Here is a 26,014-nt window from a genome sequence, read left to right as displayed (position 1 = left end):
ATCACAAATCATACCTACCGGTGGAACAGCCAGCTAGAATCAACCCTGACGAAAGCTAGTTATTCAGGATAGGCGGCTGGCAGGCTGTCAGCAGATCGAATATGTTGGAGGATATCGAATCGAGCGAGAGAAGATAGCAGAGAGCGTGCTACATGCAGGAAGGAGGAAATTTTGCTGAGACAAAGTCCAAGGACTAGACGACGAATCCTTCAAAGAAGGAAGTCGAGTCTTCTGAGTCGGAGGACGGATCAGTCGAGAGCGGAAAGGGCTCACACGACAGAGATCTTAGATGAACGTAGTTGTAGTTAGAATAGTCGAGATGGACCGATAAGTACCAATGTGAGCGAGCGAAGAATATGTCAGTGAAGCGCTTCAGGGAAATCCATTTGTTTGATTGTTATCGAGAAGAACTCAGCCAAAATAGCTTTGGTTTGTGATGCATTGACTCGTTTTACTTTCTTCAGCGGTGATGGCCACCGTCAGCCCTCCTGTCGACGGCTTTCCGGAGTCGAAGCGGAATCTGACTAGTCGAGATCCCGCTCGAGAAAATGAGAGAGAAGCGGAAAGGGAAAGGGGCAGGGACACGGGAAACCCTCGAATACTGAGACGACTCCGACTCCTCACTCATCGGCTTGGCTCTAGACTTGACAAAATTGGGAGGATCTCGGAGTTTGAACCTGAAGTCTAATTTAATTTCGAGTAGAAGAGCTTTCTACAAGCGCATATAAAATGCTTATTATCAGGCAAGTCTGGAAGCCATTAAGGGGCGGAAGTTCCTGATTTGTGGAGGAAGATGCGCGGCCGAGAGTGGTACCGCAGGGAGGATGCTTCTAGTCATGCGTCCCATATTATGCGTCGGAGAGCTGGTCCGCTGCGGGGAAAGCGGTACACGGGGAATGACATCTTCTTGGCTTATCCGATTCGTGTGACGGGAAATCCGGATATCGTTTCGGAGCAGGGCGCCGACTCGCCTTTGTCGCGCTGCTGTGGTCCGACGACCGGAGGGCTGATGATGGGTAGCTAAGTTCGTAGGTTGACTTCCTATGTTGCCTGTACTTGTACATAGATGATGAGCTAAAGCAGCCGCGATGAACCGTTTGTTACATTTTATTATAATTAATAATATTATCATTATTATTATTATCCATAACTCTGGGACTTTTCATTGGAAGTGACCGAATTGAGCCATCTCCCTCGTTACAGTTCAGCACGCAGAAGAACAATTTCAAAGACCGTCGGGCGGAAACTTTATTATTCCTCGCTTCTTTCTTATTTTATACACGGAAATTCAGGTCACTTTTTCATCACTTACGCCGTAACGCGACTGTGGACTGCAACATGTGCAATGATTATCCTCCATCCAATATGAGACGTTCATGGATACAATGTGTTTAACGAAGAGTTCCCGAATCAATAGTATATACATTTCTCTCCCGTTCCCAGAATGAGGTCGTCGATGTTCTCCACAGGAAGCGGCTCGAGATTCCCGGCTGACTGTTTTCTTTCTTTGGCTTCTGACCGAATGCAAATCTCGAAAAAACATTCCCAGTCGAGTCGCTCCGCGTGAAGTCCAGGAGCACCGCAAGCTCCCGATCAGCGCGAACTAGACATCAATGCATGTCGAGAAGGTTTTCTTCACTGCTTCTCGAGCGTACGGAATATAACTGAGCGAGTACCAGGTCATCGACAAGAACTGGCACATGCAGAAGAGAATTGTCAAGCCTCTCTTTTTCCAGTACAGTCCAGCCATCATTGTCAAGATGAGAAAACTGATCATCATCACCGATGCAATCCAACGAGACGAATTGAACATCTTCTTGAACTGATTGACTGGACCCATGAGAAAGAGCGTCGCGAAGATCGCGCTGATATTCCCCAAGGTGTAGAAGAGGCAAAATAGTCTCGTTCCGGTCGGCAGGATGAGCAGACCAACACCCTGAAATGAGTCGAATACAGATATCGTAGAATAGAACATCGTGTAGAGTAGAGGAGAACACCTCCAACCTCCGCTGATCGACCTCGACACCTCGGGCTAGCCCGGAAGAAAATGCAAGTCCGGGAAAAATAAAACCTTCTAGGGGGGAGAGCCTCGTGAACGATACTCTCTGAATGAGCAGCCTGTACTGAGAGTCTGCGTGAGAGACACCCAGTCAAGTGTCAGTCATTCACATTGTTCTCGATGTAGAGTTCGACAGATACGCTCACACCAAAGCTGCATCTCGTGTCGAAATTCCATGCTCCCTTCCAACAGCATAAACAGAGAGAACGGAATGGACAGTGCGTCGATGCATGTTCATCTCGGGAGGAGTAGGAGCTTCGCATGAAACTGCCGCATTCTCATCATGGAGATCTTAATAATTCGGAGTGAATTTACTCACCAGGATCGAGAATACGAAACCTAAAACGAAGCATATGGTGAAGCCCTTGATACGCGTGCTCCACGACAGGGTGGTCAACTGCAATGCGAGAGAATTCCGTTAGGTTCCTTCTCTGAAGATGGAATACTTGGACGGTTTAGTCCGACGATCCGAATCCGTCATTGGAACTCCCCTCAGATATCTGTATCGATTTCGGGCTTTAGGCCACGATATGGATCACGGATAAAGTTTCCCGGCTGTCATCCACAACACTTCGAGAAGAGCAAATATCAGTGGCCATGAGGCGGAAATCGGGGACTTCATCTCGTCTTTGGATCGTTGCATTCCGATTCGAGGCGCGTCTCATACGTGAGCCTGTACATCTCCCACCACGTCTAGTAGTCAATCACACGAAAGACTCACGTCTCGGTAACACCAACAGTTCTCGCATTCACAATCCCCGAAGGGACCGTCCTCATCGAAATCAATCCAACGCAAGAGAAAGCACCACATCGTTTACCCAGGAAGAAGGGCTCCGGGGGAAAATGCTTCCTAGTTTCTCATATCCACATCGAGAAAAAAAAAGCGTCAAGCTCACCTCGGTGAAAAGGTTTTCTTCACTCTGGGCCTCTGCTGGCTGCGCGCCGAGCGCCCGCTTGAGTTTGTCCATTGCGTGCGGAAGGGAAGCGCAATCTACGGCTACAAGCAAAGCGAACAAAAATCTTTCAGCCGTCAACTAACTCCTACAGGTTCCGTTTGCGTCTTGACAGTCAACGGTAGGGGAGAGGGGCCGGGTATGGAACAATTCGTTCATCGATGACTGGATGGAGGTCTGCGACCGGATAGCAAGTCGAGCGGCCCGTCTCGTTGCAAACGGCATTGCGGCATTCGGGGGACTCCCGCGGTCTCGGCGGCTGGGGGATTCGAACGGATAAAGAAAATTAGTAACCATTGCGATCGTTGATCGGGACCACGACGCTCGTCATGTGAGATGCTCTGCCATGAGCCATGAATAGAAGAGGATCGCCTTGGAACGTACGCTGCATCTAGTCAACAGTGGATGAATTTTTCGGCGGGCAGCCAGGACTCACAGCTGGTGGGTCGACTTGACGGCTGGAACAGCTCGCACCACCGGGGCCAAAATGCATCGGTCATTGAATCAATCGTCTCTCGAAGAGTCACGGATCCGAAGGAGTGCAAGGACCGTTTGTGAGTTTGAGGAATATTTCTCATGCGATGAAATACTCATGCTCAGCGAAAGGACTCCTGTCGTCGTATCGAAAGAGGTCTCAAGGTACGATTCTCACTCTGGACTCTGATCTCGTCGGAGACCTCGATCTCTCGATGGGGCTCGCCGGATCTGACCGCTTGGTTTTTGCCCATAACGCGACGACTTTCCAAGAGGCTCCTATGTATCCCCAGACTCGGCTTCCTGGATCCGTCGAGCGACGAGGAGAATCTCAAGAAAAACACGAAACTGGAGCTCCCTCTCTGGTTAGCGAAACATCTCTACAACATGTACTGCGTTGATATTCAACTCCCCGAAGCTTTCAGCTCATACTCTGTCAACGTCATGCGTGCTGATAGTTCCATCGTCGACTTGAAAAGACTCCAACCGAACTACTACCAGGTTTGTCTGAGCCGAAAGCCGTGACCGCCGTCGCTCGCATTCCATAGATTCTCCGAAAAATTCAAAACCGGTGCATCCGTACGCTCCCTATTCAAAAACTTCGCCAATCCAGGTCGGTCGGCAGCTGATGGCTCTCCTCCCCGCTGAAGCTCAGCAGATCTCGGACCTCCTTGTGACCACGTACAAAGGCAGATTCCGCAAGATATTCGATTGCGCTCAGAATGCTGACATCAAGGAGACCGACAAGGTAATTTGACTCGGAATTTCGAAACCCGCGAATTCCCAGTATGGTATGGTAGACAATCTCGAACGGGGATATCTTCTCGAAGACAACATCTGTACCCAATATATATGTGGGCATTGTTCCTGGAGAGGGTTTCTTGAAGATAAATCCCAAACTTGGGAGCTCTCCGTTGGTCATTGTTTTGGAATCTATTTCAAGCTTGCATCATGATTCAAATTCGACCACAGGTGACTTCGTCATTCGATAATGAAGAACGGGCCATGTTCTTCGAGGGTCAGAAGGTACAATTGGACCTACAGCGGTGGCGCGATCGATCACAGCGCAACAAAATCAATACTGCTGACTTGGTTGTCAACCATCGTAAACGAAAGCGGGAAGCTCTCAGAGAAACGAATTCTTCAACGGCATGATGACAGAAGCAGAGTTAAGGGCATCGTTTTCCAGAAGGGACTCGGGGTAAAGTGACGACAATAAAGGGTGGAAGAAAAAGAAGTGTATGCCTCCAAAAGTAAGCTCGTTTTTATTCACCACATTTCATGTCTCCCTGCTCGACGATGCTCTCAAGTATTTAGCTTCAGGGTTGGCGATAGGCCTTGAAAATCACAGAATAAAATAGCTCATATCTTCCCTACGAACCAGCACCGGCGCCAGTATTGAGCCGACCATGGCTCTCGGCAGCAACGCCGGATCATTCGCCAATAGTTAGAAAATGCCGCGTCAAGACAATCTGACAACAAGGAGGCATTTTCCATCCACCAGCGTAACAATCGCGAGTGACGAAGGGAGAGCTCCCCTATCGGAGCGAGACGTTGAATTCTCACAAATATTTCACATTGAATTTTCCACTGACATAAAGACTTTCTAGAGAAAGAAACCATTGTCGGACACATGCGAGCCAGGTCATGATAGCTTTAAATTATCGCGCAGTCGGCAGAGTGCAACTCACGCATTGCTTACTCGTGGAACGAGTGAATCGGCAAGCAGAGCTCCGTTAGATGAGCTTGAGAAGGTTACTCTATTAAGATTCATTGTAAGTATCGACAAAAAATGGCATTCGTGTCTTAGAGTAAGAATTACATGACTTACGTTGTAGATTTGTCGTTGTGTCACAACGTCTCGGAATATTCCGGGGCCGCTCTTCACAAAATTTTCCGATGCTAGGTTGTAAATCGGAGCGGAACATTTCAAAAGTAGAATCCGAATATTTTTCCGGACATCTCTCCACTGATAGTTTCGTCGAGAAGAAATCGTTTGTGAGTTTGATGAGACCCCCCACGGAAGAGCGCCCAAGGACGCCGGGGAAATCATTCAGGTTTCAATTTTTGGCACCCTTGAACATTTCGTGTTCAATGCTCAGGTTCTTGATCAAGTGCTTTACGCATTTCACGTCCAAGATGCGATAAGCAGCCTCCACGTCCTTCACAAGCAACACATGATAGCCCAATCCAGGGAGACAATCCTCCAGCCAACGGGGATCAGCCCTGCGAGTATTGATTTTCTGTTTCAAATCCACGAAGCTTTTAAGTCCGTCACAGAATTCATCTGGAGAGGTCGGGGGAGCTTCCTAATGTGGTTTCCTCAACTCACTTGTAGTCCAGGGAATCCGCTCGCTCTACCAGCCGCCCAATGAGAGCCAAGCCGAGCGTCGAACCGATGCCTGCCCAAGAAGTCTTGAGGAGACTGTTGGCGAGGTTGATCACGCTCGACATATCGCAGAAACTTATCGCGGTGTTGAAAACGTGAACTTTCTTGGCGAAAACCATGTCTTTGTTGTCGAGCTCCACTAAAAGATCAAGATCCTCGAACATTTTGCTCAAGACGGCAATGACATTCTGTCGCAGAGATTTCTCTCGCGAAAGGAACTCGAGAGCGAACATGACCTGCGAAAGGAGACACAAGCATTGAGCCTCCGGAGTCGAGAGGATCCTTAAGGGGTGGACGTCGTTCATGAACGACACCTCGGTCTCATTCGGACTGTTACATGTACCTGTCTGCGAGAGTGAGTCTTGACGCAAAGTCTCAGAGAGTTTTCCGGGGTGACGATCCTGGACAGTTGTTTGAGCGTTATGAGACGTTCCTTCGTACTCGGGGGGCGTTTGGTATCGACGAGCCGCGTGAAAACTCCCTCCATGAAATTCACATCGGCGCAGAGCTCCTCGGCTGTATAACGCAGATGGTCCCATTGCTTGGGCTGCAGTTCTTTCCGCTGGGGACAGACGTGAGATCGTGAGAATTTCATGAGGACCCCGATCCGGATCTAAAATCTGAGAAATTACCTGGAACATGTCCACCATGCGCATTTTCGGCTCTTTGGGCTCTGACGTGTTCGGCGACTCGTCCTCCAGGAGACAACGGCTCAAGTCGGCGGCCAGACGTGACTTGAATGAAGATTTTAGAACTATTCCAAAACCTGCTCATGGATATCTGCGAATCTTTTCGCGAAGCCAGCCAGAGCTCGTCGCTCAGAAAGTTTTCCGATTCAATAGCGACTCTAAGGGCTTAGAGGGCTTGCGAATTATCACCTCGATTTTCACGGAGGAAGAAGACAAGGACGAGGTGGACGATGACGATGATGATGACTGGCAGGCATAAGCCTCCCATCCCCTGGAGCCTTCGCTAGATAAAGGATTCAGACTCATGGAGGGAGATCCTCCACCGAGTCCTTTCTGGGATATGTTGCTGAAAACGGGCAGACGGCTGGGAGTCGGTACTGTCGGAGCGTCGTGCCATATTTTCCTCTCCGGGTATTTGTCCTGCCCCGGGAGTGGTGCAAAGCTCGAGTTCTCCATCAGCTCAAAGTTGGTGAAGACCACTGAGTTCCAAAGATCTGGAAGAAAACTCTTTTCTCAGAGGTCGAAATCACACCCTCACGTACTTCTGGCCCCACGCGGTTGTCGAGACTTCTCCGATCGAAGCCATCAAAGCTTCTTCGCGAATACCTGGAGGACTCATATCCCAGGATAACGACGTGTCCAGATATGCATTCCACGTCCCTAGCTCGCTCCTTTTCCAACTCAGATTGATGATCCCGACAGCTGCTTGAGCCTATAGGCTCGCCCGCGCTCGCACGCTTTCCGTCCGACCGTCGCAAAACTCACCATATCGAGGACCAGGTTTCACCGGATCGGATGGCGATGAGCCTTGCAGCGGGAGAGAGAGATTATCCCTGGGAAAGATTTCCATAATGTGTCACCGACTTCTTCGGCACCTCCGCTTGGACAGACGCAGAGAGTCAACACGCTGCTTCACAACTGCCAACCGACCAAACAAAGCCCGAGCGAACGTGCACCACGTCGAATCCGACCGCATCGAGGCAGAAGCCTCCGATGGAGTCCCAGAAGTTCCGTCGAGATCCCCGCCCCACTCTTGTCAAGCAAAAGCCGATCAGGCGAGTCCCGAGGCTAGGGACTCATAAAGTGGATGAGCTCGGAGGGATCCCTGGAAGCCTTTCAGGAGAAATAAACTCGGGGTGTCGAAGTTTCCATTTCTCAACCACTGAGAATTGCTTTTCCCCTAATATAGACCTGAGATAACATCATCCAGAAGTGAAATCGGCATCTCAGGCCTCTAGCTTTCATCTGGTGCGAATCGCCCGAAGGGTCACCATTGTACGAGATCACGAATCCGGTCCATATCTCATTTAGGTCTGTGATGAACTCCGGAGAAACGCTTCTGCCGACTGTTTGCGGTCAGCACTTCCTCCAGCCTAATGCGCATGAGTGTCGTAACTTTGTTACTCCATCGTAGGACTCCCATCAGAGCCATTGAAGTTCGTTAGCGCACCACATTTTACAACTCGGTTAACCGGAAAGAACCCGTTTCTCGGCCGGTGATCATGCGCTCCTCGCTTTGCTCGAGATCGGCGCAGCCAGATATTCGAACGATTCCTTGATCCAAATGAGATTTCCCCCCTGACTGCGGATGGAAAAGGGACTCGCGGCTCAAGCTCTTCGAGAACTTTGAGCCGCCGCTGATATTCTTTCCAATCAGAAGTGAGTCGACCCCGTTTCTTCTCCGATGCGGATTTTTCGGTTTATTTCTTCAGAAGAGATTTATTCGAATCAAGGGCGGCATCTCTGAACGTGTCCAAAGCGAACCGAGAGAAGAGTATCCAATTAATACCGGTAGCGAATGGCTCGCGAGCGCGGACGGAGCCACCAGTTGTAAAATGGCCGGGTCGTCTGTTTGCCCTCATCAAATCACAATGGGTGTTGGTGACAGTGGGGCATTGCATCTCTCTCTCTCTGTACTCTTGTATCTGCGCCCCGGACAGCCTCTCTCCCTGGTTTTTCATCGATCCCCCGTCCGTTTGATAGCGCTCACCGTGTCATCTTCCCGTGTACCGTCTCGTTCGAAGTCCACCGCTGCGAGCGACAAACAGGCGAGCGCGCTCCGAGATTCAGGACCACGAACTAATCAGTAGCCTCATAGTAAAAGAACGCGCCCGACAAATCGGTTTAGAACTCCGAGCGTCCACCCGAACACTTTGAAAGGAAATTCGTCTCCGATCCGATGGTCGTCAGAAACTGATTTCGTACCTCTGCTCTTCGGGCCCGCTCCTAGATATTCCAGGTACACCTTTCCCCAACAGATTCCACTTCATGAAGGATGCGCGAGTCACATTGTCATGGAAGGTCCCTGTTCCCGGTCCTCGATCGCTCCATCTGGGTAGACAATCGAAAGGTTGGTCGTCCGCCGTCTCGACTGAGAGCTCGTACGATTCGCCATTGGAGCTCGCAATTCAATCCGAAGTGGATTGAGGGAGTTTTGCTCCCTGCCTCCGCTCCGAATGAAATCCCGCACTGTGCATAATCGAAAAAAAAACATTGAAGTCAAATTGAGAATCAACGGTGCTGCTACTTTCAAAGCTCCGGCCGAGGAGAGCCCACTCGGGAGGATGAATCAGTCGGGAGGTGGGAACGTGTGCCTGCGAGTGACTCGTATATTCGAGTCTGACTGTCGAAGGTGTTCGGATGGAAACAGAGGGATATTTCTCGTTTATGAGAATCTGCTTCGTAAGGTTGCCGATGCTCGGCTTAGCATCTCAGTGATCGCGGTGGCTGATCGCAGTTCGAGGAGGTACCTCGAGGAGACTTTTCGCCGGCTCGCCTTTTTGCTTACCAGAGCGCCTAAAAGTTCTCAGCGTCTTTTGTGAGCTTGATCATTAGCAAAACGGTCGCCACAAGTTCCCTCTGCTATGAGTTCTCGAGCATGGCGATCAACCGTCAAGTGTTACAAGGTCTCCATTGAAACTCATCCCTCCGCTTTAACGGACTGAGAATAGCGACCGATAGATCGAGGGAGGAGTACCTGCCGAAGCTTGGTGCCTCGGTGGATTAGGCAAAGTGTTCCGCGGTCTATTACCCAGTTCGTATCGCAAGTATAGTTCATCGAATTCGTGGAATCCGAGGGAAGCTCTCAGACGTCTGGTTCCGGTGCGATCATAACCGTTACGTTGATTGTGCATTCAGTCGAAACAAAAAAAGATCGACGATATCGAGGAGACGCGAAACAAACAAATGCTCGATTATTCTCTTTCTTTTCCTTATCACGTCATCGCGGATCCTCTCTCGGAAGGCAGGCCTACCGATGGAGCAGGCGTCGCGTCGGAATAATGACACTCGTTCGAATCTCGACTGATATTCTAGAGAAAAAAAATCTCCTCGGAAAGAATTTTCCGGCTGCTCGGGACCCTTCTCGCAATCGCTCGCAGCTCGGAGCTCTCGTCACGATTTCCCTGAACTTGCTGTCCTTGAACTCTTCCGTTCCCGGCGGAAACCTGCACCATTCTGGAACACCGAATGCAGTGGAAAGTCACGAGGCGAAGAATTAAAACTCCTACATAATAATGATTCAGGATTCTCACTGAATTAGAAGCAGATGCCCGGGTGCTCATTTCCACTATAGGACGTCGAGCTTGCGGAGGATAGCCGGTCCCCAAACGGGTCGGGTTGGAAGCGCTGGATAAAATAATAATAATCGCAGGGTTGCAGACAGACAGAGGAACGCTTAGTCAGAGTCAGTCGTAGGTGGATTCGTCATTCCATTTATTTCGGCGACTCGCTGCACCTCTTGCTGGGTGTCCTGTCGTAAAAGACAAGCACCGCCTCTCTCACGAAAAAGAGGCGGGTTAGTTCGCAACAGCCGCGAGCGCAGCGGCAACAACAACTGAGGCACCAACCAATCAATACAACAAAACTAAGCTAAACCAGCCAGCCGAGCTGCCTGACATTCGTGTAAGCAACGGGCAAGCAAGTACCAAGTCGTGGTCGCCGTCGCCGCTCTGACATTCGACGAGCCGACTGACAACCGCAAAGGCCCACAGTACGAGACGGTCGCAGCGACTAACGCTGGAAGTCAGTGCGGAAAGTTTTCGAACAGTGCGCAAAATCAGAGGAGCGGAATAGCTCCACCTCACCTGAGCAATCGATTGATTGATTGATTGATCGATCGATTAAGTGATTGCCAAATCGAGAACGTGAATCGGTGAAAGACAAGTGACTGAAGTGAATGATTGAATTCCAGTGATTTCTGTGCCAACGTGAAGCGGCGGGAGGAGAAGCGCCTCCATAAGTGAGCGATCAAATCGAGAAATTAATCGCTTCTCCCTGAGCGGATTCTGGTCGAATGAGAGCCTTTTCGCCCTTCGTCTCTCCTCACCGAAACGACGGTCCCTCCTGAACGAGTTTCGCGGACAAACCGACCGTCCTACAGTTTGACAGACGGTCTTACAGACGGACGTCCAAAGAAACGAAGCGGCAGATTGACAGACCCTAGACGACGCGCGGACCCACGAAACAGTGAAAGACAGGAAATCGATCGATAAAAATTTCACTCCAATTGCTGCTGTGTGCTCTCCACTTCCCCCACTCCGTTCCCGTCAGCGCCCCCGAAGCCCCGGCTTGCGCACTGAATTCGTTGGTTGGTCGGTTGCTTGCTTGCCCGCCCCCCATCCCCAATCGCCCCCGACTCCCAAGTCCCTGCTTCTTGGGTGCCCTCCTTTGAGTTAGTTCGTCGACTGCTTCTTCCCCCTGCGCCCCCCTCCTGTCACTGGCTCCCCATCTTCCCTTTGTCCCCTCCTCGGCCTCCTATTCCCCCTTCGCCTTGGAAGACTCCGACCCCTCAAGTCCCCCGTTCCCCCCCGAGTCCCGTCCCCTGAAAAACCCCTGCCCGCCGAGGGCACGTTGACTCTGACTGAGAGGCAAGCCGCTTCAGGCCCCGGGTCCCCCCATTCGTTGAGGGAAGGGAGCTAGGCCGGCATTCGGGACGGCAGACCGCCTGCCTTCCCCTTCGGTGGTGCGCCCCCCTTCGTTTCCCGTCGACGGCGGCAGCAGCAGCAGAAGCAGCAGCGGGCATCAGCAGGAGCAGCAGTGGTAGCGGTGGTGGCGGCAGCAGCAGCAGCAGTGTCCGGAAGAGCGGGGGTCCTTGGTGCGTGCGTGCGTGGCTGCCCTTCTCCTCGGGGCCCTCTCGACTGGTCGCTCGCCGTCCTCCGTCGTTGTCGTCGTCCGTCCGATGTTGCTGTGCTCCGGCTCATCCGTAACCGAAACCAGCCGAGGCTCGTCGTGCGGTGCGCTTCGAGCGTCCGCTGCCGATTCGATCGGGCTTAACGGGCTTTGAGTTGGGCGCCCTTGGAGGAAATCGGAGGCCAGGAGGGCCCCACCAAGGGAGCCGTCTGTGGCCGAGTATTCCACTCCACCGAGATCGGACTACATCCTCCAGAACAAGAAAATCAACAGAAAGCAGCAACAACAACAACATCATCATCAACAACGACGACCAATTCTTCCAAGTTTTACCTCTGTCTCCGACCGACGTGAAAAACAGCCGCAGTTTTCGAAACTACGACTAGATTGAAGACAGCACCGAAACCATTGCATACCGGAAAAACGCGAGAACCGCCTCCGGGATTCGAGGACTTTCGAACAAAATCTCCTACACCGGTGAAGTGGACCCGAGCCATGAGCCCAAAGCCCTGAGAAGCCGTCGAGCAGTGTTTAGCTTCTTTTCGTTGACCTCATCTTCATCGAACCCGTTTCTTCGTCAGGCACCATCGATCGGTTCGTTTGCTTCTGCACCGTGCTCCACGTTCTCGATATCGACCGAAAGGACTCGGACCGAGCAAAGTTTTTTTCGTGCGCCGTTTCACAGCGATATCAGTTCTCCCGCCAGCACCCGCCAGTAGTTTTAGTCGGAAACACCACTACAAGCCTCTACCGAGTTTGCCGTTGACGTTGCTGTCGAAGCAGCGGCAACAACAACATCGTCGTCATCATGGAGACGGCAATTCACAGCGAGCATTACAACGGTCTTAGCCTCAACCTCCACAACGGAATGTTTGCCGACTATTCGTTGGGAGGGCACTCCCTACCGACTCGTGACCTCGACGACCATTCTAATGATCAGCAGCAAATGCAGCAACAACAGCAGTCTTCCCAACAACAACAACAACAACAACAATCACAGCAACGAAGACAGCCCCAGCAGCAGCAACAACAACAGCAGCCGGACAGACATCAAGAGAATGGAACTCCGCAACGTGTTCAGAAACGGAACTCTTCCGACTCCTCCGGTAACGGTACCGGGGGTAGTGGAAGCAGCGGAGGAGGCGCAGGAGGTGGAGGTAGTGGGGGACAGGCTAAACGGCCCGGACGGAAATGCGGCACTCATCTTCGATTTGCCGACATCGACGCCCGCATGCTCCAGTGGATGCTTGACATGAACGCTTACAAAACGCCTCTCTCGGACTCGACGATCCAGGCTAAGGCCAAACAGTTAGCACAGGTCAGTGGTGGAAAGCAGGCGGTAATCTTCAGTTTTTTTTCCTTGCCTCCTCGAGAGCCTGAGTCCCACGATTTTTCCGTGAGGAGACCCTCCATTGTGGATCCGGGATTGGATCAGTCGAGTGAATCGAACCCTCGGGGGCTCGGGACGACTGCGGTCCCTAGTGCCACGGAACTCTTATGCAGAAAACGAATTCTCCTCATTTACTACGTTCCGTTTCCGTCATCCGTTTCCATACTGGATTCGTAGTCAGACTAGGGTCTAGAGTTTTTTGTGCGATGGGAATCCTGAGGCAGATCTTCGCTCCGGATCGCAGTCGGAATCCGTTCGTGGGGCTTCCATGGCAGAAATTCATAACGAGGATTCGGGTGCGGCGTGCATCTACGATTCCCCGGGAGTGCGCTTGAAGCTTCAAAGGGTCCGGACCTACTTCTACCTCTTTCGTTTTTCCCCGTCCAAGCAGCGATTCCGCGAGAAGCGCGAATGACGCAGATGTGCTCCGGCTACATACAATGTCTCAGAACTACTTATTGGAGTGGTCATAGAAGCATCTCGAGTCGGGGAAAAGTGAATATTCGCTGTTTCATTCGGAAAACTCCTCTCGTTGAAACGAGACTCCGTTTCTCCGGATGGACCCCGCCAACGCCTAACGCGGTCTTTTCGTTTCGGTTTCGGGCATAATGTCCACGAGACGCAGCGTCTATTCCGAGGGACGACGATACTGAGCTCTCAGGCAGCTTATCGTCTCCGCGGTCGTTGTGGTTCACATGGTAGTCGTAATCATGCTCAGTTAATGCCTTAGAGGCGGACGGAGAGGCGCTCCGCGGTCTGACGGTGTGCCTCAATTTATGCCGATGGGTGGCGTTAGCGGTTTACACATTCACGGAACAAAGTCACACCGAGACACGACGAGCCCGCATGGGAGCGTGAATCTTCACAAAATGGAGTGAGACATTCCGGACTCGTAGTCGCAGAATCCTAGGTTCTAACGAAAACTGGGAAACTCCAAAAAAAGTTATCGCATTCATCGAGGGCCCATGCTTTCGTTCGACCGTAGACAGCGAACGTGAAGCCACGTGGTGATGTTGTTCCGTGTAGCTAGCAGGCATGCAGGGACGCATGGCGTAGGAAGAGTTGCTACCGGGAGGATGGAGGGAGGGGGAACAGCCGGGGGAAAAATAGAAGAAGTCCGGGGAGACCGGGGCTGGTAGGAGGAGAAAGAGGAATAGGAGGCGGAAAAGGAGTGTCAGAATACGATGCGGGGCCGAATTGGGCACTAGACGGGGGCGAGCAGCGGGAGAGAAAGCACAGACTAGACGAAGGAGTCCCGTTCGTCCGTTCCCTTCCTTCGCTCTTTTGCGGCCTCACCCTCCTCTTACGAGGCTGCCGCGGTCTGACGTGGCGGCGCGGCACTTGCAGTGAAAGCGTGCTCTTCATGAAGCCATTTTCTCTCTCGAGCCTCTCATGTATCCTTTTGCCGATATCTTCTCCTGCATTTTCTCGCATAGTGCGCAAGCACCGTCGCTCGCGAGCTGGAAAAGGCGCTTTTGCCGCCCACGCTCGATCGGATACGATGAGAATCCTCGATGAGTTCGATTTATTTTTTACGCATTTATTCTCAATTCTCATTTTAATGATCATTATTTTCGAAATGATTCATGTTTCGATGCTCTACGAATCGCGATATCGCCTAGATCATGAACGGGAACCCACATCGCTTCTGAGTTCCATCAAACTCGGGACAAGGGCTCCAACGCCCGGTTCGGAGAATATCTCGAGGCGACGTCGAATGAACCTCGCGGTACAATCGAAGTTCGGTTTCCGACTGCGTGCTAAGTCGCAAACTTTCACTGTGAGTTATTTTTTTAAGCGAGTCCTCCGTTCGAGCACGCAGGCCTCCGAGACCGGGGCGGAATGGGCAGGGACGGGGCTCGAGCGGGGAAAAACAAGCAACGGAGAGAAGGGCTCCTAGCCATCTGAAAAATGTAAAGTTGTACTTTTCCTTATCACGACAGCGGGACCGCACCGACCCGCCCGCTAGCGGCCTGCCTGCCCGCCTCCCCGCCGCCGGCCCGTTCACCGCTCGGTCAGTCAACGACCGCGCGGAACGCACGGAAAGCGGACGCACGGACCGACTGTTAGATCCGTGCAAGCGACGACCTCTGATGGACGGACGCTTGAGGTGAAGGTGAAGCCGTGTTTCGAGAAACATACCAGAATAGAAAAACAGGAAAAGAAAGAGAAACGAGCTTGCTGTTCACAGTGGCGGAAAAACGGTGCCAACTTTTGCCTGCTCGCCTGCCTGCCAGCTCAGCCCCCCGCCCGCCTGCCCAGGCGTCCGCCGGCGCGGCCGTCGTCCGGTCAACCTTCCCTTCTCGTCATTGGCCGCTCGACTCCGTTGACCGATTGCCCGTGTGGCTTCGGTTTTTTCATTTCTTTGCCGTCTTCAGGTTTTGGAGTTCGCTCTCCCTCGACCATGCAAACTCGACGAAACGACTGTTTCACTGGGTCGCGAACAAAGGCCGAACTAGTGGGCGAGCACAAGCGAAGATTTCCGCGAGACTTCGGATTCTTCGCTATTTCCCGAAAAGACCATATGAGTCTGTCGAAGGAACGAGCATCCTGCGAAATTCATTCGTCCGAGTTCCGACGCGTCTTTCCGATCCCGGGAGGGGCAAAATGGAGAAATAAGTTTTCCCTCGGAGTGGAGACGCATAAGCACTTGTGCAAATGTTGGTCCGGTCCGGGACGCGCTCTATGCGACATCTTTGCTTTTCCCGTCCAAATTGGAGGGACGGACAAGTGAGTAGGCAAAGAGAACTACACACGGTTTGAACTGTAGGTTGCGCTCTCCTGGCGGCTTGGACGCTGAGAGAATCATTCGGTTCGAAGAAAGCGGCAGCCGTCGGAAGGATTCGGAGAGAGGAAAGATGATGGTCGAGTTGATGATGGAGATAAAAATGAACATCATCGCTCTATTCTACAATACTTCGGCGTCCGTCTCCTTTTCCACTTGTTTCCTCCCATTCTTTCGCCTCTTTTTGTTCCTCTTCGGACGTTTTTCGTCATCGCATTCGCTGCCGACTCTCGAGCGGCTGAGCGTCGACCGTGGCCGGTTGCGGGACTTTTTCCAAGCGTAGACCACCGTCTGGAGGGGACCATCGTACGAAAATGAAGATGAAATCGGCCGATTCGATACTTTTTTGTTTCCGAACCTGTCTCTGATGGAAGCATTCCTGATGAGTCCAGCGGACCGCGGCGGAGAGAATTTGCTTCCTCCCTTGTAGAATCGACGGATTCGAACCTGAGCGAGAATGAAGTTTCCAGAGCACATTCAGGGAATACTTCGGTTGACGGGACGTGCTCACGGCCGGTATTCTTACTCGGCTCTGGCGCAGCTGCCGTTGCTGCTAATTGTCAGTTCAAAAACGGGGAAAGTCGGCGTCGACCGCTGCGGTACTGTCCACGCTTTCTTTTCGCTGTCTCTCTTCTTGTGCCACGGCTTCCCCCGCTGTTTTTCTTTTGCTGATTCGGCAGGCTCCCCACGGCCACAGGGTTCGACTTCGCAACTAGTTGACTCGCGGCCTCACGAGCGGATGAGCGATGTAGAGGGCCACAACCGTATAGCTTCTTCTTCCCACAAGCGGACATTCTGCGGACGACTGTCAAAGAGCTGACCGCTAGCTCCTTCCACAGCGGCGTCAAATGATTGTTTCGGAATCGTCAAGAGAGACTCCGCGCTTCAAAGGAGATAGTTTTCCATCTCTCCGCAACGAGACCCGGGACCGTCGCGGGACCAAGCCGAATCGTCAGAAGCGTTGGCTCGAGTTTCGATTGCAAAGCGATCGAAGTCTGAATTAATGTCCGGCAAGTCTCGGAACACGCGGGGGTAGACTTCTCGAATCGCTCGTGCGAGCTGGAGTCGGTTTTCGTTGCTCGTTCCCCAGTACTCCTCTCCTTCTCCCTGCTGGCCCACTCGCCGTAAAAAGTGTTGCCAACTATTGATATATAGTATATAGTTCGGTATAAAATCACTCACACTCCCGTGCCGACGGTGTTCGCCATTTTATTTATACGAGCGAGCGGCCGACTGAAGTGCCAGGAAAACGTACAAGTAAAGGACGACGACGGGCTCCATGGCCCGCGATTCGGCCAGTGGGCCGGCTGGTCCGGCGTTCTGCCGGTAGGGCCGGCGAGCTAGCTCAGATCCTCAACGGATCGTCTCCGAGACTCCGCGCCACTGGTTGGAATAAAGTCGAGCCGTAAAGAGTCTTTCTCCAATGGACCAACCGACCCGCCAACCCACTTACCCACCTCACTCTCTCGGCGGGCTTTCCCGCCGGCTCGGTGTCGACCCGTTTTACGTCGGCTGTGGATAAGGTAGAGGGTTTCCAGCACGGGGGCGTTGCGAATTCGTGAAGAATTTTCGATTTGAAGGAAATAAATCGTCGATGATTGAATTTTTTTCCAACTCGAAGTCTCTCTCGAGACCCTGGTCCCAGCAAGGAGAAGACTGATTGTGACGGGACGATTTCCTTTAATCCGAGTCCTTCCGCATGTTATCGATCATGATGGTGCCTCTGAGGGCTTCATTTGATCCTTCAGGGAGAAATACTAGAGCATGAATGAAATATTCCCCGTGGTCGCTCCATTGTTCCCCCCTGATCTTGGGTGGAAGGTAAAGGGGAGGTTCGTCTCTTAGAGTGTCGACAACGGGATCGCGACGGTGGAAGCGCGAATCACGTCGATGGGGTGCCAAGCGAATTCCGCGGTGAAGTTTGGGGCGAATGCGCATGAGGCGATGAAAGTCCAGCGTCTAAATATAGTTTCGTTTAGGGGCTCTCATGGTGACACTGGAACACAAGTGAGATACAAACAGCGAGACACACGCACAGTGAGAGCTCAGACTCACTCTATATGGATGTGTTTGCTCGGCCGTCGTTCGTTCGTTCGTTGGTCCCCTTTCCAATCGTTGGGCTTTGCAGTCAGTCAGAGCTAGCGAGGCTGCTGCTGCTGCTCCCTGCGAGTGGCCCCCGTCGACGCCGTGGCCTGTTTTCCCTGTTTCCCACACTATTTCCCTTCTCCCAAACTTCCCGGGCCTCTCTCCCACTTTGGGCAGTCAGGCGGGCGGACGAAGGAACGGACGGGTGGCTGGCTGGCTGGCTGCCGGGTAGCGGGTGGTGGCAGTGGTGCCGTCGACGGCGGCGGCAAAGCGTAGGGCTTAATAATATCGATTTTGAGTGTGCGCCACCACCGCCACCCGCAGCAGCAGCAGCAGCAGAACAGCGCAGCGGGCAAAGCCGAGGCTCAGACTGGAGCTCGGGCCGAGGATGGAGCGACCCGCCGTTAGTTGCCGGCCTTAGAGCTGCAATGAGCACGGACTGCTTTTCAACGAAACAGCGACGGCAGCAGTTGGAGCAGTTTTTGCCGGAACGAATTCGCAACTTATACATCCACTGAATTATAGCTTTGCACTGCGCCGGACGACGATGGGAACTCGTTTGTATTCGAAATCTTCAGTTTCGTATTTTTTACCGCTTCAGCCCACGGTCGATCGATCGATTGATTGTCTGATTGCTCCTCTCGGAACTCTTTACGTCGATGATGGTTTTCCTCTCCGAAAGAGGTCCTCCGTGAGATTTCGCGATCGATCCCATCGCTGCGTTTGTCTGAGGCAACTCCGAAACTCTTTTCCTGGCGAGCCGACGCATGGAACGATAGCTAGCCGTGCCGATCTCCAACTTCGCTTTACTCTCAATCGAGTCGCTGAAATCCCCTCACTCAATGGCAAAGCTCGGATTTTCGTTCCGTTCTTGCCGTCATCATCGTCACTGCCTTTCGTTCCATGGACTCGAGAGCTTCCGAGATCCGGTACAATGTTTCAAATGCCTGAGGTTCAGGACCCTGGGTTCAGGGCGCCGGCATGGACCAGCTCGGGCATCGGCAGGCAATCAATAGTTTAAAGCTTGATTCGTCTGCGCTTGCTTGCTTGGTCGCCGACTGGCTGTTTGGTTCGTTGGCTGGATGGCATTAGGCCTTAATCTCATTTTATCTTTCAGTCCGCTCTCGCGCCTCTTCAAAGCAGCGACTGAGCGAACGAACGAACGGTCGGTCGGGGCAGGGGGATGGAGAGGTTTCCCCTTTGAGTCCCTAACTCCCAGTCGAACCCAAGTGCTTCCCCCGCCATTCCCTCTTTCCGCCGGTTCGGCTGCCCGCCCGCCTGCCCGCTCGCCGCTATCCAGTCAGGCAAGCGGGCTGGCTGGCTGCCGGCAGCTAGCGACTCCCTTCCTCCATTGCGACGACCGGCGGCGGCCGACGGACTGCAGCTGCAAAAAATTTAAATTTGATTTGAAGAGATTTTAACTTAGGGCCCACGGCGACGGTCAGGTCTTTGCTCCGCTTTCAACTACCCTGACAGTTAGACATACAGACGGACGTATAGACAGACCGTCAGCCGGACGCTCGGCTTGTATAGTGAAGGGATACACGGAAAAAACGACTGCATGAAATCTTCGCTGCTATTGTCGACCCTGCCCGTCAGCCATGATGAGTCCGGGCGTCGACTGTGGAAATCTCTCCGAGCCTTCGTAGAGGAAGTCGAAAGACAAAGCAACATAGAGGAACATCCAGAATCTGCAGAGAGTCGCTACAAAGATCGAGGCGAAGACGAAATTCGAATGCGACGCAGATGGGGATCAATCGAACGAGACTTCAGAAATTCGCCAGAGTACCGGTCCCAACACCGAAAGACCTCTATGGTTGCCCCTCGACGGCGAGGTGGTGCTCAGCTGCGAATTGCTCAATTTCTCCAACCCGTCAGCGCGGTGCAGTCTTGCTTCCGTCTGCTGCAAATCTCAACTCTGTCTCGTCGAGTTCCTTTTCTGATTTTGTCCCGACTAGCATTAGAGAAAACAGCCGCACGCCATGCCCGATCTGAGCCGAGGGGTAGGCGGGCGAGAAAGCGGAGGAATTCCAAATTAAAAATGTCATCTTGCCTCTCGCGTTCGTTTCCCGTTCGTTGTAAAATGGCGGCTGTAGTATTTCTTCTCCATTTCGTCTTGCCCGCCCTCCGCTCAATGGTTCGCTTTGTTGGGAGAGCGATTTTTTTTCCTGGCAGCACATTGAAAAGAAGACTCAGATGGAAACGACGTCAACAGGAGCGGAGCACAGCTCAGATGCGCCGGGTTTTAATTCGCGGGGTTACATCGATTTCCGGCTCGTCTGCTCGCTCGTTCGTGAATCATTGTGATACACACGCACAACGAACAGCCGCATCGCCGCGGGTCGGTTTTCGTGCGGCGGGAAGGGGGACCGGAGAATAAGTTCTGGTCTTTTCCGAGTATCTGGAACGCTGAGCTCTAGGATCCGGGGCCAGCCCAGCTCGCAAGTCGGGAAGTAAAATTCTTCGGTTTCCACCTGGCGGGTCACGTTCCCAATGTCTCTCGAGTATCGTTCGAATCGAGCTTCGATCGATCCTCTCCTTTTTTTATAACCCGCGGCACTGTCGAATCTTCTGTTGTTAATCATGAGGACAGAAACTTCAAAGGTTTTTGATCTTTTCGGTATGACTGGATCGCTGCTTTCGGGATCAATGGATCGATTGGTGACTGCCCCGTCGTAAACCGGGGGTCGGACGTTTCGAACTGGAGATCATCTCGGAGACCGCTCTAAAAACGACTTCGACGAACGACTTGAACTCATCGAACGAGCGGCGGCGGTCCAATCTGACACGGCTCACAGGGCAATCGAGTGATCGGCATTCGAATGGAGAAGCATATCGGGGAGCCTAGGGCTTATCTACTCTGGGCCAAAAAATTGAGGAAAAGGAGGGAAACGTCGCGTTCCGAATGAGAGCGCAAGACGGCGATGCTTTTCGGAGGATGCGCGCCTTGTCTCGAGATGTCGCTCTCATTACACGATGGCAGAACTCATTCCCGATACACACGTTCGTCTTACGAAATTGAATGCCCAACCGTATTTTTCCGGATTCAGGAAATGAAATCGCTGCTCGAGCGACAATCTTGGGTGAACGCCAGTTCTCTGGCGAAGGCACGGAACGCTTTCTGCTGCCTGGCCTTGCTTCGCTCTGCGTTCCCGGTTTTCTTCGTGGTGCGAGGTTGTAAAATATCTCATTATGTAACAGTTATCGCTTCGGAGAAACCCGCCCGTGGTTTACGCGCTCTGAAATAACCTCCACAGCGGAGTTTATGAACAAGAAGTTCACTAGAAAGCATAATGACAAAAAGTGAGCGAACTCCATAAATGTGCCGGCAGCTTGTTCCCGCGTCGAGCCGTGTAATGTCGAGTCCGAGACATTGTATGATCGGTTCAGACTTTTTCGGCTCGGGCAGACAGAAACTCGTCAACGGAGTGCCGCGAACGATTCGGACCCCGGGATCCTGATCGATAGTCCCTGTTAGGCCCTATTCAATGTTCTGGCATGTTCACGCGCGCTTAAGAGGTACCCTAGATACGAGCTATTGGAATGGCGTTTCTGGAAAAGCAATACATCGCGGTCTGCTTCAATAAAAGAGATCGAGTATGCTGATTCACTCCACAGCACTCGGACGTTTTCATTTCGCTCCGCTAAGACCTAACAATTGGCGACGAGGATTGTGAGAAAACCCCACAAAAACGCCTGATTCATCAAAACTACGATACACCCGTCACGTGCGAGAAGTTCATCCAGAAGATGTCTACGGAGTCGGCGAATTTTCGTGAGTTCGATCCATCCACTGAGCGATGGCCCGCCTGGGTCAGTCGATTAAATAACCACCTGATGCTGAATAAGAAGACTACGAATGAGGAGAAGAAGTACGCGGTGTTGGCGTACATGGGCGCCGACACATATACGAAGTTGTTCGACAGGATTTCACCGGAACAGGATCCGAACGACCTTACGTTCGACGAGATCGTTACGAAGGTGAAGGATTTCACCCAACCCGATGCCAATAAATGGGCAGCACGGATCGCGTTTCGGAAACTCGTCCAAACGTCCGGTGAGCCATTACTCGATTTTGAAAGCCGTCTTCGGAAAATGTCGATCGACTGCAATTGGCCCGATACAGAGAAACAGCTAAGCCTTATAGAGCAGTTTATCGCCGGGCTGACCGATCGACATACGAAACAAGCTTTAATGGTCAAATGCAAGGACAAAACGAAGTTCTCGGAAGTGTTCGCGTGCGCCGACGAAATACGAAAAGCCCAAAAGGCAACGTCATCCACTCAACCCACATCGAACCCTGACGTCGAAGTCAACGCACTCCGAATGCAACAGAAACGACGATTTCCGGCAAGGAATCAAGCACCTCGACAAACTGCTTCAAGTTCATTAAAATGCTACCGATGCGGCAACCCCAACCACTTAGCTCCGAAGTGCCCGCATATCAACTCACGATGCGACACCTGCGGAGTAGTGGGCCACTTAGCATCGGCGTGCAGGAAGAAAAGATTCCAGCAGAACTTCCTCGAAGAGTGTCCGGCGAACTTCATGACTACAGCTGTGGATCGAGACCCAATCATAATGCAAGTACGTATCCACGGAAAGCGAATTGATATGGAACTGGACACAGGCTGTGCTCTATCCACAATGCCGTACTACAAATTCGTCAAGAAGTTCCCGAATCATCAACTACAAGAAAACGACGTCCGGTTAAGATCTCCATCCGGGGAGATCATTACTCCAACAGCATTCGCATCAGTCGAAGTCGAGTTCAACGAGAACATTCAGAACCTGCGTATCTATCTCGTGAATCAACCAGATTTCCCAACCCTGTTCGGAAGAATATGGATGAAAGCGTTCCAGATCAAACCGATGATTCACGAGGCATGCAACTACAACGAAACTGAAAACATCGACAATCGGATTCAAGAGCTACTACAGAAATTCCCCAACCTTACGAAAGACGGAATCGGCAAAATACCGAGCACCGAAATGAAACTCCATTTCAGCGCACCTAACCCGACACCAGTCTATCATCGACCGCGTCCGGTCGCTCACGCCTTGCTAGCGCTCGTCGACAAAGAACTCGAGCATCTCGAGAAGTCTGGCGTAATCAAGCGCGTTCAAGTAAGCGACTGGGCACATCCAATAGTGGTCGTTCCCCGTGCAGCTGGTAAGAAAGTTCGAATTTGCGCCGATTTCAAGGTTGGACTCAATCGATTCTTGAAATTAGAAGATCATCCTTTGAAATGCATCCGGCAAGCGCTGGATAATCTCGGAACGGGACGCAAATTCTCTAAACTTGACATATCGTCGGCATTTCTCCACATGCCAGTCAGAGAACAGGATCAAAAATTTCTAACGGTCAACACCCATCGAGGGTTATTCCAGTTTACGAGAATGTCGAATGGATTGTCCAGTGCCGCCGCCGTCTGGCAAAGATACATCGAAGCAATACTCGCAGGCATCCCCGGAGTCGAAGTCGTCATCGATGATATCGTAGTAACAGCACCAACAGACGGCGAGCACCTTCAACGATTAGAAGAAGTCCTAAGGAAGCTCGATTCACAAGACATACGGCTCAACAAAGAGAAGTGCGAATTTTTCAAGGAGCAAATCCGTTTCTGCGGGTTTACGCTCAAGCACGGCGAGATTCACAAATGTGCTGAGAAAGTAGATGCCATTAGAAACGCTCCCGCACCATCTTCGATTACCGAATTGAAAGGATTCCTGGGAATGATTCAATTCTACGCACCGTTCGCAAAGCAATTAGCAGACATTGCGAATCCCCTATACGATGCGTTGAAAAGCGGTCGCGAAGCAAAATTCATCTGGACGCAGCGAATGAACGAGGCTTTCATCGCGCTCAAGGCAGAACTGAGTTCGCCACGAGTACTGGTAGCGTTCGATCCAGCACGACCACTCGTGCTCGCGACCGATGCGTCACCGTATGGAATCTCAGCGATTCTATCGCATCGATACGAAGACAAGACAGAGAGGCCGATCGCGTACTATTCGAGAACGCTGACGCCCACCGAGAGACGCTACACGCAATTAGAGAAGGAAGCACTCGGTATCAAAGCCGGAATGGATAAGTTCTTCTACTATCTATTCGGCAGGCGCTTCTTACTGTTAACTGACAGCAAACCCTTGGTTTCGATATTTTCCCCATCAAAATCGTTACCCCCCCTCAGTGCAACAAGAATGCAAAATTACAGCATGTTCCTTACCGCGTTTCAGTACGACATCGAATACAGAAACACAACGCTGCATGGGAATGCTGACGCATTATCAAGGCTTCCCACGAAGAGCGAAGAGTTGACGTCGCTCCAAGACCAAGCCGAAGAGTGGTTAATCAATTACATTGCAGATGAAACACCGTTGAATCTAAAGAGAATAGCAGCAGAGAGCAAGAAATCCAAGTTTATCGTCTCGCTGCTAGCAGCAATGAACTCGGACAGAATCGGCTCTAACAAGTTCGCTACCATCGACGTCTCCGAATTCACGGTTCGTGGAGACGTACTCTTCAGAGGACACCGTGTTGTGATCCCTGAATCGTGTCAAAACGAGGTGTTAAAGGAGTTACACGAAGGACATTTCGGAGCAAAAAAGATGAAAGAACTTGCAAGACGACACGTATGGTGGAAAACCATCGACAGAGATATCGACACGAAGGCCAGCATATGTGAAATATGCCAGATGCACGCGAAGAATCCTGCGAGGTCGTACCACAGCTGGGAACCGGCGGAACACCCATTCGATCGAATACATCTCGACTTTGCGGGGCCAGTAGAAGGTCAGTACCTGTTGTTACTCGTTGATGCCAACTCAAAATGGTTAGAGATATCTGCAGCAAAACGAAAACAAACGGACAGACACGCTCAAGATGCTCCGCGAGGTATTCGCCAGGTTTGGACTCCCAAAAGTGATAGTATCGGACAACGACCCAACGTTCACATCGCTGTCATTCGAGACCTTCTGTCAAGAAAACGGAATCGTTCACAAAACTTCCCCACCATTCCACCCAGCTTCGAATGGTCAGATAGAAAGATACGTTCAGACAACAAAGAAAGCACTCCAAAAGTTAAAGGCCGAGGGGAGCGGAGAAAATCTCCATAGCATGATCCAGCGATTTCTGTTCCGGCAAAGACTGGTCAGCAGCGCCGCGACAAATCGCAGTCCGGCAGAGCTCATGATCGGGCGCCAACTCAGATCCAAATTGGACGTGATCAGTGAAGTGCCCGAAATCCCGAGGATCAGAGTGACCCCACAGTACCCGAATGGCAAGTTCGCCGTGGGCGATGAAGTCATCGCAAGGAACTACAGCGGATCTGCAAAATGGGCAACAGGAACGGTGATCAGAATCCTCGGAAGGAATACCTGCGTTGTAAAGGTACAGCGCGGAGAATGGAAGAGACATTTCAATCAGCTAAGAAAAAGACAAATCGCATCGCCTCCAAAGGGAACACTACAAGAAGAGCAAGACGCCGAAGGAGACGAAATTCCGTGGTACATATCGTCAGATTGCGAGCAGAATGGTAACGAGTCGCTCGTCTCTGAGGATTCGTTTCTATCGGCAGACAACTCAGCATCGGAACTCGAGACGTCCAGTATGCAGCAGCCAGCCATAGTAGGCGCATCGCCGCAGATAGTTAGTAATAGCACGCCGAGTTCCGAGGTAGTAATCGATGAGATGAGTGAAACAGTTGGCGATGAAGCTGTCGAGAGGTTGCGAGACCGTTCAGAAGAGCAAGTGTCGACTGACGCCACTAGACGTAGTTCAGCTAGAGTCAGAAGGGAACCCAATCGATATGGAGAATGGATAAATTAAGTGGCGCGTTGGAGATAAGAGAGGGAGAGTTGTTAGGCCCTATTCAATGTTCTGGCATGTTCACGCGCGCTTAAGAGGTACCCTAGATACGAGCTATTGGAATGGCGTTTCTGGAAAAGCAATACATCGCGGTCTGCTTCAATAAAAGAGATCGAGTATGCTGATTCACTCCACAGCACTCGGACGTTTTCATTTCGCTCCGCTAAGACCTAACAATTAGGGAGGGAAG

The 26,014-nt window shown here is 51.8% G+C and overlaps 4 protein-coding genes and 1 pseudogene across 4 annotated transcripts; 2 read left to right on the top strand and 3 right to left on the bottom strand.

Annotated features, from left to right (window-relative positions):
* Nucleotides 1–1,219: 1,219 nt before the first annotated feature.
* Nucleotides 1,220–3,191, bottom strand: LOC100899419 (vesicle transport protein SFT2A). The gene is made up of 3 exons (XM_003743897.2): nt 2,956–3,191; nt 2,379–2,456; nt 1,220–1,936 (listed from the first exon to the last, which is right to left on the bottom strand). Exons 1-3 carry the CDS (start codon nt 3,025–3,027, stop codon nt 1,604–1,606), a joined length of 483 nt encoding a protein of 160 aa, XP_003743945.1. The 5' UTR covers nt 3,028–3,191; the 3' UTR covers nt 1,220–1,603.
* Nucleotides 3,192–3,499: 308 nt separating this feature from the next.
* Psf3 (DNA replication complex GINS protein Psf3) lies at nt 3,500–4,739 on the top strand. The gene is made up of 4 exons (XM_003743896.2): nt 3,500–3,651; nt 3,780–3,987; nt 4,100–4,234; nt 4,459–4,739. The coding sequence occupies exons 1-4, from the start codon at nt 3,500–3,502 to the stop codon at nt 4,639–4,641; spliced, it is 678 nt and encodes a 225-aa protein (XP_003743944.2). The 3' UTR covers nt 4,642–4,739.
* A 575-nt stretch (nt 4,740–5,314) lies between these two features.
* Nucleotides 5,315–6,531, bottom strand: LOC108863650 (uncharacterized). The gene is made up of 4 exons (XM_018639740.1): nt 6,508–6,531; nt 6,219–6,437; nt 5,819–6,111; nt 5,315–5,712 (listed from the first exon to the last, which is right to left on the bottom strand). The coding sequence occupies exons 1-4, from the start codon at nt 6,529–6,531 to the stop codon at nt 5,547–5,549; spliced, it is 702 nt and encodes a 233-aa protein (XP_018495256.1). The 3' UTR covers nt 5,315–5,546.
* Nucleotides 6,532–6,567: 36 nt separating this feature from the next.
* LOC100903079 (uncharacterized) lies at nt 6,568–7,470 on the bottom strand. Its single transcript, XM_018639764.1, has 2 exons — nt 7,330–7,470; nt 6,568–7,058 (listed from the first exon to the last, which is right to left on the bottom strand). Exons 1-2 carry the CDS (start codon nt 7,412–7,414, stop codon nt 6,694–6,696), a joined length of 450 nt encoding a protein of 149 aa, XP_018495280.1. The 5' UTR covers nt 7,415–7,470; the 3' UTR covers nt 6,568–6,693.
* A 14,075-nt stretch (nt 7,471–21,545) lies between these two features.
* LOC100902936 (uncharacterized protein K02A2.6-like) lies at nt 21,546–25,958 on the top strand (annotated as a pseudogene).
* The last annotated feature ends 56 nt before the right edge of the window (nt 25,959–26,014 follow it).

This window comes from Galendromus occidentalis, unplaced genomic scaffold, assembly GCF_000255335.2.
Source record: "Galendromus occidentalis unplaced genomic scaffold, Mocc_1.1 scf7180000077453, whole genome shotgun sequence".
In the NCBI taxonomy this organism is placed as follows: Eukaryota; Metazoa; Arthropoda; class Arachnida; order Mesostigmata; family Phytoseiidae; genus Galendromus; species Galendromus occidentalis.
This window is presented reverse-complemented; position numbering and strand designations above follow the sequence as displayed.

What these genes read in the sequence shown, in the direction of transcription:
- LOC100899419 (XM_003743897.2), bottom strand. Translation starts at nt 3,027, where the DNA reads ATGGACAAACTCAAGCGGGCGCTCGGCGCGCAGCCAGCAGAGGCCCAG. An exon ending in AAGAAAACCTTTTCACCGAG is followed by an intron (nt 2,457 to 2,955) that starts GTGAGCTTGACG and finishes CTCGCATTGCAG; the next exon opens with TTGACCACCCTGTCGTGGAG. An exon ending in GTTTCGTATTCTCGATCCTG is followed by an intron (nt 1,937 to 2,378) that starts GTGAGTAAATTC and finishes GACTCATTTCAG; the next exon opens with GGTGTTGGTCTGCTCATCCT.
- Psf3 (XM_003743896.2), top strand. Translation starts at nt 3,500, where the DNA reads ATGCATCGGTCATTGAATCAATCGTCTCTCGAAGAGTCACGGATCCGA. An exon ending in TCCAACCGAACTACTACCAG is followed by an intron (nt 3,988 to 4,099) that starts GTTTGTCTGAGC and finishes TCGCCAATCCAG; the next exon opens with GTCGGTCGGCAGCTGATGGC. An exon ending in ACATCAAGGAGACCGACAAG is followed by an intron (nt 4,235 to 4,458) that starts GTAATTTGACTC and finishes ATTCGACCACAG; the next exon opens with GTGACTTCGTCATTCGATAA.
- LOC108863650 (XM_018639740.1), bottom strand. Translation starts at nt 6,531, where the DNA reads ATGCGCATGGTGGACATGTTCCAG. An exon ending in AGACTCACTCTCGCAGACAG is followed by an intron (nt 6,112 to 6,218) that starts GTACATGTAACA and finishes CTCCTTTCGCAG; the next exon opens with GTCATGTTCGCTCTCGAGTT. An exon ending in GCGGATTCCCTGGACTACAA is followed by an intron (nt 5,713 to 5,818) that starts GTGAGTTGAGGA and finishes CAATACTCGCAG; the next exon opens with GGCTGATCCCCGTTGGCTGG.
- LOC100903079 (XM_018639764.1), bottom strand. Translation starts at nt 7,414, where the DNA reads ATGGAAATCTTTCCCAGGGATAATCTCTCTCTCCCGCTGCAAGGCTCA. An exon ending in GAAACCTGGTCCTCGATATG is followed by an intron (nt 7,059 to 7,329) that starts GTGAGTTTTGCG and finishes GTTTTCTTCCAG; the next exon opens with ATCTTTGGAACTCAGTGGTC.